This window comes from Propithecus coquereli, unplaced genomic scaffold, assembly GCF_000956105.1.
Source record: "Propithecus coquereli isolate 6110/MARCELLA unplaced genomic scaffold, Pcoq_1.0 Scaffold44, whole genome shotgun sequence".
In the NCBI taxonomy this organism is placed as follows: Eukaryota; Metazoa; Chordata; class Mammalia; order Primates; family Indriidae; genus Propithecus; species Propithecus coquereli.
Window position 1 is genome coordinate 12,866,937 of NW_012150174.1, and position 10,862 is coordinate 12,877,798.

General features: G+C 39.0%; 1 protein-coding gene across 1 annotated transcript; it reads right to left on the bottom strand.

Moving 5' to 3' along the window:
- Window positions 1-2,060: 2,060 nt before the first annotated feature.
- LOC105818342 (olfactory receptor 2AG1) lies at window positions 2,061-3,036 on the bottom strand. Its single transcript, XM_012654301.1, has one exon. It carries the CDS (start codon window positions 3,025-3,027, stop codon window positions 2,077-2,079), a length of 951 nt encoding a protein of 316 aa, XP_012509755.1. The 5' UTR covers window positions 3,028-3,036; the 3' UTR covers window positions 2,061-2,076.
- Window positions 3,037-10,862: the final 7,826 nt, after the last annotated feature.

The following is a 10,862-nucleotide window of genomic DNA, read 5'->3' on the forward strand; positions in this document are numbered from 1 at the left end:
AGAGAATGACATTACTGATTTAATACATACAAACACATACACATACCAACACAACAGTCTTAAATGTATAACAATGATAAAATAGCTAATAATATTACAAAACATTCATATGACATATATTATGCCCCCACTTAGTATTTTCAAGGCCACTAATTCTGTAAGAGTTAAAATTTATTAAATACTCATTAAATACCAGATGCTAGGCCGGGCGCGGTGGCTCACGCCTGTAATCCTAGCACTCTGGGAGGCCGAGGTGGGCGGATTGCTTGAGCTCAGGAGTTCGAGACCAGCCTGAGCAAGAGTGAGACCCCCTCTCTACCAAAAATAGAAAGAAATTAATTGGACAGCTAAAAATATATAGAAAAAAATTAGCTGCGCATGGTGGCGCATGTCTGTAGTCCCAGCTACTCGGGAGGCTGAGGCACTAGGATTGCCTGAGCCCGGGAGTTTGAGGTTGCTGTGAGCTAGGCTGACGCCACAGCACTCTAGCCCGGGCAACAAAGTGAGACTCTGTCTCAAAAAAAAAAAAAAAATATCAGATGCTGCTCTACATGTCTTATATTTGTATTTGCTAATTGATTTAATCTTCACAATACTATGAAGTAGGTCTTATTGTTAACGTCCATTAACACTTTGCAGACCTGCAGACTTAGGTACAAACAGGTTAAGTAACATGCTCAAAGTTATATAAATAAGTGGGGTGTATTGAAGTCTAACCTCTGTTCTCTAATAACCGACCCCAAACCCATTGCAGTGCTCTAGATTGCCAGTATATAATACAGGAGGAAAACATCATTATATGCTGATAGGTGGAAAAAAAAATCTCTGTTTTACAAGCACAGATCAACTCAGTAAAATGAATGCCTGTATTCAAATGAAAGAAAATTCATCTAATATGTGTAAGAAAGATCTCTGGATAAGGAGATTTTAGGTGGTTTTTGCCTATTTCTAGTATTCTGAATTTCATTAATTTTTAAAGAGAACTTCTCTCAGGGTTATATATGAAACCCCACTGCTATATTATTTTAAAAAAAAGAAAGAGTTAGCCAATTTTCACAAACAGCAATATCCCCCAAAATAATGTCAATCAACCATATTATTTCATATTATTTTTAAGTTTCAAAATGCAACTCAAGCATTTGTTCACATCTTTTATTCTAAATATTCTCAGACTTAAACTGATGATACAGTGTAATTAAGCTAGTTGGAAAATGTATTATGTTGTCCTCTCCTTCTTCAGAACAAACACACAGACACACTGACTCACATATACACATTCGCCAAGGATATGAACCCTTTGCAATTGCTGGGATACTTCAAGAAAGTCTTGGATAATGGAAAACCACTGTTTTGTTTTGTTTGTTTGTTATTAGCAAGAAATTAACATAGCTGTTTATCATGGATCTTGCCTATGGAATGCCTTCACCTTCAATTTTTATTCATTTCATTAATAATTGAATTTTAAGTAATATAAAATATTTCCATGTCGAAAACAAACAAACAAAAATAAAAACAAGCAAGCAAAGATACCTGTTAGAGTCTCCATATTGCTGATGTTTTTGGGAGGAGGAAAAAGAGTGAGTATAATGCAAATACATACAAATTACTACGAGTTGGGGCACTAGACAAGGTAAGATCTTTTAATAAAGTCAATTGGTCTAAATTTTGTGCAAATCTCGAGACATCTTCCCCTTTGATGTTTGGGTCTTCTCAGGCCACCAACTTAAAACTTTCATTTCTCTGTCTCTTACGTTGATCCAATATAAGCTCCCAAGGTCAGGGTCATGTTTCAAATTGCTGATAACCTCTAGACTCATTTAACTAAGTAGCTACTTGGGAAATTAAAGAGTGAATTTTAAGTAGAGTGAAGAGTAATTTTAAATAGTGTAAATCATACCCTATAAATTACTTCCTGAAGAGAAGATTTAAGGAGCATTTGACAAGGCCAGTTATATTCCTTCACTTTTCTATTAAAAGATATACGCTGTATCGTATTTGTTTTACCCTATGCATTTGATTCATAGCAGAAATCTTCTGGCTTTGAGGAGAATGAATTTTGGAAACCATGAGCCCTCCCTAGAGGGTGGATTGTGTTGGCAATATGTGCTTTCCCACGACCCTTCTCAAGGCCCCCATGATCTCCTTATTCCTCAGGCTGTAGATGAGGGGATTCAGGGCTGGAGTGACAATTGTGTAGAAAACAGAGATGATGTTGTCTTGTTTGGGGCTGTGGAAGGAACTGGGCAGGACATACATGAATGTGGCTGCTCCATAGAACATCCCCACCACAGTTAGGTGGGAAGAGCAGGTGATAAGGGCTTTCTTCCTCCCCTCATTTGAGGGCATATGGAGCACAGTGAACAGGATTAGCATGTAGGAGGCCAGTATAGCAGCAAGAGGGGGAATCAGGAAGGTCACGCCCATCACATATACCATGAGCTCGTATCTAGAGGTATCTGCACAGGCCAACCTCAACAAAGGTGGGATCTCGCAGAGCAGGTGCTTGATCTTCTGGGCTTTGCAGAAGGCATAGTGCATAGTATATACGGTATGTCCTAGAGCACTCAGGAATGCCAGGATCCAAGATGTGGCCACCATGAGCCAGCAGACCCTTGGCCTCATGAGGACCACGTAGTTGAGAGGATGACAAATGGCCACATACCTGTCATAGGCCATGAAGGCCAGTAGGAGGTCCTCTGCACCACCCAGTGTCAGTGCCAGGAACATCTGAAGGGCACAGCCTCCAAAGGTGATGATGTTTTCTCTGCACAGAAAATCGATGAGAGCCTTGGGAGTGACAACAGATGTGAACAGGAGGTCCATGAGAGACAGCTGCCCAAGCAGGAGGTACATGGGCACGTGGAGCCGGGCGTCCATTGTGATGGCCAGGAGCAGCAGGCCGTTGCTGGTCAGGGCCAACATGTACAGGACTGCAAGTGTAGCACAGAGCAGTTCGGGAGACCCACTGTCACTCAGAATCCCCACCAAGATGAAGCCACTCCCCAAGGTGGAGTTCCAGAGCTCCATTCTGTGTGTTTCTTTATTTGCCTAGAAACAGATGGATTCTTAGTGAACCCTTGTTTTGTAACATCAGAAGCCCTTTAGAATACCCAACATGAATCCAATGAGGTGACACTTTTCCATTGGTAACAGACTTTGCCTCTTGATCTCTGAATTTATGACTCTTTAAATTGTATCTTGGTTAAAGATGCATCTAAATAGAGAACAGATGTTGCAGTAATAGCTAAACATTAAAATCACTACGTGAAACTATGATTCAAGACATTAAACCTGAATGTGTATCTTTCCAGAAAAATTAAATCATCTCTCTCTTAAGATTAAAGAAATATTCTTCCAACATGCTCTTGATTATCTGTACCTATGAGTTAGTATAATGTTTGAGTAATGACTTAAATATCCAGTTAGTTTTCTGCATAAACCTGTTTTGATAAGAAATTCTAAACAGGTACACAGACTGGATTTCAATAAGTCATTTTCATTTCTTTTTCCATAGAACTATATCCACATTTGTTTGCAGCACTCATGGCTGTAGACACAAGCCTCATTAAAAGACTAAAGGTTGTGCACCTTAGTTACCTCTCTTGGCCAGCCCCACATTCTCCAGGAGCCTGAGAGGGGATTCTGGACTGTCAGAGACTAGGGGATGTTGTGTTTGAGAAGGTGTTGCATTTAGAACTAAATCTTTAGGATCAATGAAAACATATGTACGTTTTTTTAAAACAGATTGTGATATGATGTGAGCCTGGGAGGACTCAGAAATATAATAGATGAGGTCTTTCCCAGGAATAACAGGGTGTTCATATTTGGGGAAAAAAAGAGGGAAAGACGATAAAAGAGCATCTATTGTATGTTGTAATTGGGCTCAATAACATTATGCCCTCTCCTGCCTTTGACCCAGATATCCACTCTTTCTTCTGCAAGGTCAGAGCATCTACGCATTGATACTGGATGGAAAGGCCACAGAGATAGGGAGGAAGAACTCCCTTTCTGAAAAGCTGGTGTTAGCATGTAGTACCAAATCCCACAGAGAAGCCAAAAGACACAGGGGCCTAAAATTGACAGGAGTCCGTGTGTGCATGATGAAATGGGACAGATAAAGCCAAATCTGAATGTGCAGTTAAAGATTTGGAAGTGAAACATCTTTTGTAAATCATTTCTCCATATAATGGCATATATATTTAAACATTTCATTGCCTTCTTATGGATCTATTGGTACCGTAGTGGTTAACAAATATGAGACATGCAACAGGCATATCATCAGTTATTAGATAGTCCTTTGAGGATATTCATCATCTGATGGATGCAAAAATGCATTACCAGAGGCCAGCATAGCCCACAGGATCTTAAGACAGGTATCAAGATTTCCACCAGGTAGCAGACACCCAGACCTGGGCTGTAGCATGGAGTCTTCGTCACTCCTAACTGGTTCTCTCTGCATGTTCAGAAAATCAAGAATAAAGGGATTGAGATGTGCCATGGAGCCCAAAGCACTAAGCAGTCTGTCAGGGAGAGTAGTTTAAGTTCTTAGGGTCCGCTTTGGACTCTATTTTTCCTACTCAACATGCCTAGAAGCTACACATTTCCCTGAAAGAGAGACAAAGTCCTTACCTCAGGTGGTGAGAAGCCTCGCTGCCCAACACCCAGACTTCCCTGGAGGTTGTTTCAAGGTCCAAAGTTTTCCAGTAGAAGTGGAGACGGAGGGTGTGGCTTTGTTCTGCAGTATTCAGTTGGTTTAATTTTTGCTAAATTGGGTTAAATGTCTGAGGAGTCCAGACAAGATCAGTTGACAGGAACCCTCTGTTCCTTCCACTTATCTACCAGACTTCTCTGGAGATGGCAGTGGATACAGACAGCTAATACAGGCTTTGAGTAGCTTCTCTCCACAGGGAGAGAGAAGATGACTTCCCTGCAGATTCCCAAGGAGGGAGCTCCTCTAGCTTTAGAACAGTTGTCAGACTGAGTTCTTGGGTCCAGATACTGAGACTTTCCTTTGTTCCTGCTAGGGTCTGGGAGCAAAGATGAAAGCTGCAGAATTCTGGAGGAAGGTAGATATTAAAGAGCTGCCCAAAGGAGACCCAGCCACTCCCTGCCTCACTGTCCCAGGGGCCAACAGTGAGCCAGGGCCTTGTCCTGGGGGAGGCTTCCCTGTTTTCTCATCCCGTGATCTCTTCCCTCTACTCTATTCTACCCCTATCTTCAGAGGGACTTATCCTCTCAGCTGAAATGGCCTTCCCCGGAAATGCTGACCCAAGATCAGGATGGTCATGAATCCTCTTGGGTGTGTTTCCTGGCCTGGTACCCTCATACTCTTCTTTCACTAAATGAGCTGCAAGGCCTTATGTTTTCATTCACCACAAGGGAAGCACCGATGCCCATTTCTAAATTAACTAAATAGATCAGGAAGCAAAGGCTCCTTGTGTGCCTGCCCTCTGCCCCAGAGCATGAGGTGGGTTTTCTGACTTCTGTAGGATGCTGCTTCCTTCTTTATGGTGCTTTTATCCTGGATTATTTCCTATTCAATAGGAAGTCTATATATGTGAGAGTCTGTAAATGTGAGTTCTTTTCTTCACTGACTTTTTGCAAGCCAGTGCAGCTTACACATGTTCATGTGTCTTGTTGTTACTGTTGTCTGCCACTAGTGATGCTTGAAGAGATTGTGGACAATTTTTTAAGTATTGGGTGGGAAAATAAAAAGAAATCCACACACAAAGCAATACTGAAGTACCACAACACAGTACTGAAATTGTGGAGTGTCAATATTAACACCCCTAGAGATAAAAGACAGGTTACCCACTAAGTAAAGACAATTAGATGACAGTAGATTGTCAATGGCAGTAATGGGGCAAGGGAGAGATAGCTTCCTAAGTGCTGAGGAAATATGACGGCAAACCTGGAAGTCTATGCACAGCTGAACCATCATTAACAAATGAGGACAAATCAAAAACAAAAATGAAAAGAATTTTCCCTCAAAGACTCCCAACAAAATAATTTCAGCAAGAAGGAAAGTGATGCCTAGGGAATATGTACGATACAGGAGGCAATAGTGAGCTCACAAATTGAGTTAATCAATGAATCAGTAAGTTTAATTCTTGAAAAATAATGAATACATTTATATTTTTAAGAATAAAACTAAAATTCTTCACAAAAATAACAACATAGGAATGTGATTTTCCGGTGGGTTACTTAAAAAAGGATGTAGAAGTAGAATATTAAAAGCCTCATAATCATTTATTTAAAATTATCATTTCCTTTTTTTGTTTTCATTTTCTATTAGAGTACAATTTACATACAGTAAGAAACATCTTTTTTGGTATACAGTTCTGCAAGTTTTGAGAAACATATATAGTCATGTAACCACCACCAAAATCAAGATATAGAAGTTTCAGCAACCCTCAATAGTTCTCTGGTATGTTTGTAATCATCCCCTCCCCACACTGAAACTCCTGCCAACAGTCTGATCTGTTTACTGTCACTATTATTATATTTTGCCTTTTCCAGAATGTCACGTAAATGGCATCATACATTTTGAGTCCAGCTTCTTTCACTTAGCCTGATATGTTTGAGATTCATCCGTTTTCTTGTGTCTATTAGTAGTCTGTTTCCATTTATTGCTGAGAAGTATCTAATTGGATGGATCTATTATAGTTTGTTTATCCATTCACCAGTTGCAGGACATTTGTGTTGTTTCCCATTTTGTTGATTATTCAAAAAGCCATTATAAACATTCATGTACAGGGGAATGTGATTTCAAGCAAAGGATTCCCTAAGATGGGAGATACTACAGCATGTGTGTAATCTATAGTAATGTTCTAGGAGAGAAAAAGAGAAAGGGGCTGGGAGAGAGAGAGAGGGAGAGAGATGTAGAGGAGAATCAGGTAATTACAAGATCAATCTCTTTGAGTATTAAGAGAACTATGTATGAAGAGCATTAGTGGAAGGTTTGGCCTTTGATAGACACTTTCAAAATACCAAAAGCTCTGTGAAGATGTTTGGCAAATTGGTAGTGGAAGATGAGAAAGTCCTAGATGATTCCTTCTAGTTTCTCAGTGATGGATGATACACATCCATAAGCTGAGAGTGAATGTCTAAAGTAGTATTTTCAGAGAATAAGACAGTGATTGTATTAGGATCATGCAGTAAGAGACCATGTTCCTGGTACAGAAGACTGAATATTGCAAAGAGCCAAAATTTCCCAATTAATTTATGAGTTAAATATAACCATAGTGAATATAACAATGGGATTTTTTGACAACTGATAGATGACTTAAAAGTTCATCAGAAAGAATAAATAGATGACAAAGTTTAAGAAAAGGTTAGTGAGAAAAAATTAGGAAGGGGAGTCTTGATAGACCATGGCAACCAGAGAGCTAGCCAAGAAAAACTCTATATTAAAGGTCAGTCTATGGTCAAGAAATTATAAAAATAAAAATAAGTTTTTAAAATGATTATTAAAAATGCTAACAGGAAAATCATCTAGCTGAAAAGACAATAACTTAAGGACACATATCATATACCTAAATAATTTACAGATTAATTTTTTTTTTAGTTGTAAATTTGCAAACTATTCTTTTTTTTTAATTTCTTTTTTTTTTATTTCAGCATATTATGGGGTACAGATGTTTAGGTTACATGTGTTGCCCTTGGTTCCCCTCCCCCCAAGTCCGTGTTTCAAATATGTCCATCCTTCGGGTAGTGCGCATTGCACTCCTTGTGTATACAAATACCCGTCCCCTCCTCCCTCCTGCCCCCTCCTCCCACCGCCCTCCCCCTTCCCCAGCATCCAATAGATGTTGTCCTGATATGTGCTTTTATATGTTGATTAGTTAATACCAATTTGATGGTGAGTACAAATGGAACCCGTTCTTTTGCTCTTGTGGTGCCCCACTTTGGATAATGGGCTCAAGTTTAATCCAGGAAAATGTAAGTGGTGCTAGATCACTGTCATTTCTTATAATTGAGTAATATTCCATTGTAAACAAATACCAAATTTTGATAATCCACTCATGGATTGACGGGCACTTGGGTTGTTTCCACATTCTTGCAATAGTGAATTGTGCTGCCATAAACATTCGGGTGCAGATGTCCTTATCGTAGAATGTTTTGTGCTCTTTTGGGTAGATGCCTAATAGTGCTATTGCTGGATCGAATGGTATTTCTATTTTTAGCTCTCTGAGGTATCTCCAAATTCTTTTCCACAGAGGTTGCACTAATTTGCAGTCCCACCAGCAGTGTAGAAGAGTTCCTGTCTCTGCACATCCTCGCCAACATTTGTTGTTTTGTGTTTTTTTGATAGAGGCCAATCTCACCGGGGTTAGGTGATAACTCATTGTGGTTTTGATTTGCATTTCTCTAATGATTAGAGATGTTGAGCATTTTTTTAAATGTTTGCTGGCCATTATTCTGTCTTCTTTTGAAAAGTTTCTGTTCATTTCCCTTGCCCATTTGTTGATGGGGTTGTTTGATTTTTTCTTGTTGATTTTTTTGAGTTCTAGATAGATTCTGGTTATCAGTCCTTTATCAGATGTGTAGAGAGCAAATATTTTTTCCCATTCTGTGGGCTGTCTATTCACTCTAATGATAGTTTCCTTGGCAGTGCAGAAGCTTTTTAATTTGATTAGATCCCACTTATTTATTTTTGTTGCTGCGGCGATTGCTTTGGGGGTCTTCTTCAAGAATTCCTTACCTAGGCCGATGTCTGAAAGGGTCTTCTCAACATCTTCATTTAGAATTCTTAAGGTTTCATGCCTTAGGTTTAAGTCTGTTATCCACCTTGAATTGATTTTTGTGAGAGGTGAGAGGTAGGGGTCTAGTTTCAGTCTTCTGCATGTAGCTATCCAGTTTTCCCAGCACCATTTATTGAAAAGAGATTCTTTTCCCCAGTGTATGTTTTTGTCAGCTTTGTCAAAGATTAGATTACCATATGCAGATGGTTTCATCTCTGGATTCTCAGTCCTGTTCCAGAGGTCAATGTCTCTATTTTTGTACCAGTACCAAGCTGTTTTAATCACTACAGCCTGGTAGTACAGCTTGAAGTCAGGTAAACTGATACCTCTTATACAGGGAGAACTACAAAACACTAAAAAAAGAAATTGTAGAAGATGTAAACAGATGGAAAAACCTACCTTGCTCATGGATTGGTAGAATCAATATCGTTAAAATGTCCATACTACCTAAAGTGATCTACAGAATTAATGCAATCCCTATCAAAATCCCATTATCATTCTTCACAGATCTGGAAAAAATAATTCTACGCTTTGTATGGAACCAGAAAAGACCTCGTATAGCCAAAGCAATACTAAGTAAAATTTACAGATTAATTTTAAAATTAAATGTGATTCACCACATAAATAGAATTAAAAACAAAAACCATATGATCAATATTACCTGACTTCAAAATAGATTAATACTACAAGGTTATTGTAACCAAAACAGCATGATATTGTTATAAAAGTAGAGACATAGACCAATGGAACAGAATAGAGAACCCAGAAATAAAGACACCTGCCTACAATCAATTGATCTTTGAAAAAGCAGAGAAAAGCATACACTGGGGAAATACTCCCTATTCAATAAATGGTGCTGGGAAAATTGGATAGCCTCATGCAGAAGAATGAAACTTGATCCCTCTCTCTCACCATATACAAAAATTAACTCAAGATAGTTAAAGACTTAAATGTAATAAAAATTCTAGAAGAAAACAGGAAAAACTAACCTCGACATTGGCCTAAGAATTTATGACTAAGACCCCAAAAGCAAATAAAACAAAAATAAAAATAAATACATGAAACTTAATTAAACTAAAATAACTCCTGTACAGCAAAAGAAATAATCAACAGAGTAAATAGACAACGTACAGAATGGGAGAAAATATTCGCAAACTATACATATGACAAAGTCCTAATACCCAGAATCTATAAGGAGCTCTAACAAATCAGTAAGAAAAAGACAAACAAACCCATTTAAAAGTGGGCAAAAGACATGAACAGACATTTTTCAAAAGAAGAGAAACAGGCCAGGCGCGGTGGCTCACGTCTGTAATCCTAGCACTCTGGGAGGCCGAGGCAGGTGGATTGTTTGAGCTCAGGAGTTCAAGACCAGCCTGAGCAAGAGTGAGACCCCATCTCTACTAAAAATAGAAAGAAATTAATCGGACAACTAAAAATATATAGAAAAAATTAGCCGGGCATGGTGGCGCATGCCTGTAGTCCCAGCTACTCGGAAGGCTGAGGCAGGAGGATCGTTTGAGCCCAGGAGTTTGAGGTTGCTGTGAGCTAGGCTGACGCCACGGCACTCACTCTAGCCAGGGCAACAGAGCAAGACTCTGTCTCAAAAAAAAAAAAAAAGAAAAGAAACAAACGGCCAACAAATATAAGAAAAAAGTGCTTGACATCACTAATCATTAGGGAAATGCAAATTAAAACCATGATGAGGTACACCTTACCCCTATTAGAATGGCCATGATGAAAAAGTCAAAAAACAATAGATGCTGGTGTGGACTTGGTGAAAAGGTAAATGCTTATACACTGTTTGTGGGCATGTAAATTAGTACAACCTCTATGGAAAACAGTACGGAGATTTCTCAAAGAACTAAAAGTAGACCTACCATTCAATCCAGCAATCCCACCACTGGGGATCTACTTCCAGGAAAATAAGTCATTTTATAAAAAAGACACCTGCACCCATGTGTTTATCACAACACAATCCACAATTCAAAGAAATCAACCTAAGTGCCCACCAACTGATGACTGGATAAAAAAAATGTGCACTATGTGTATGTGTGTGTGTGTGTGTGTGTGTGTGTATACATACATATATGTGTGTGTGTGTGTGTGTGTGTGTGT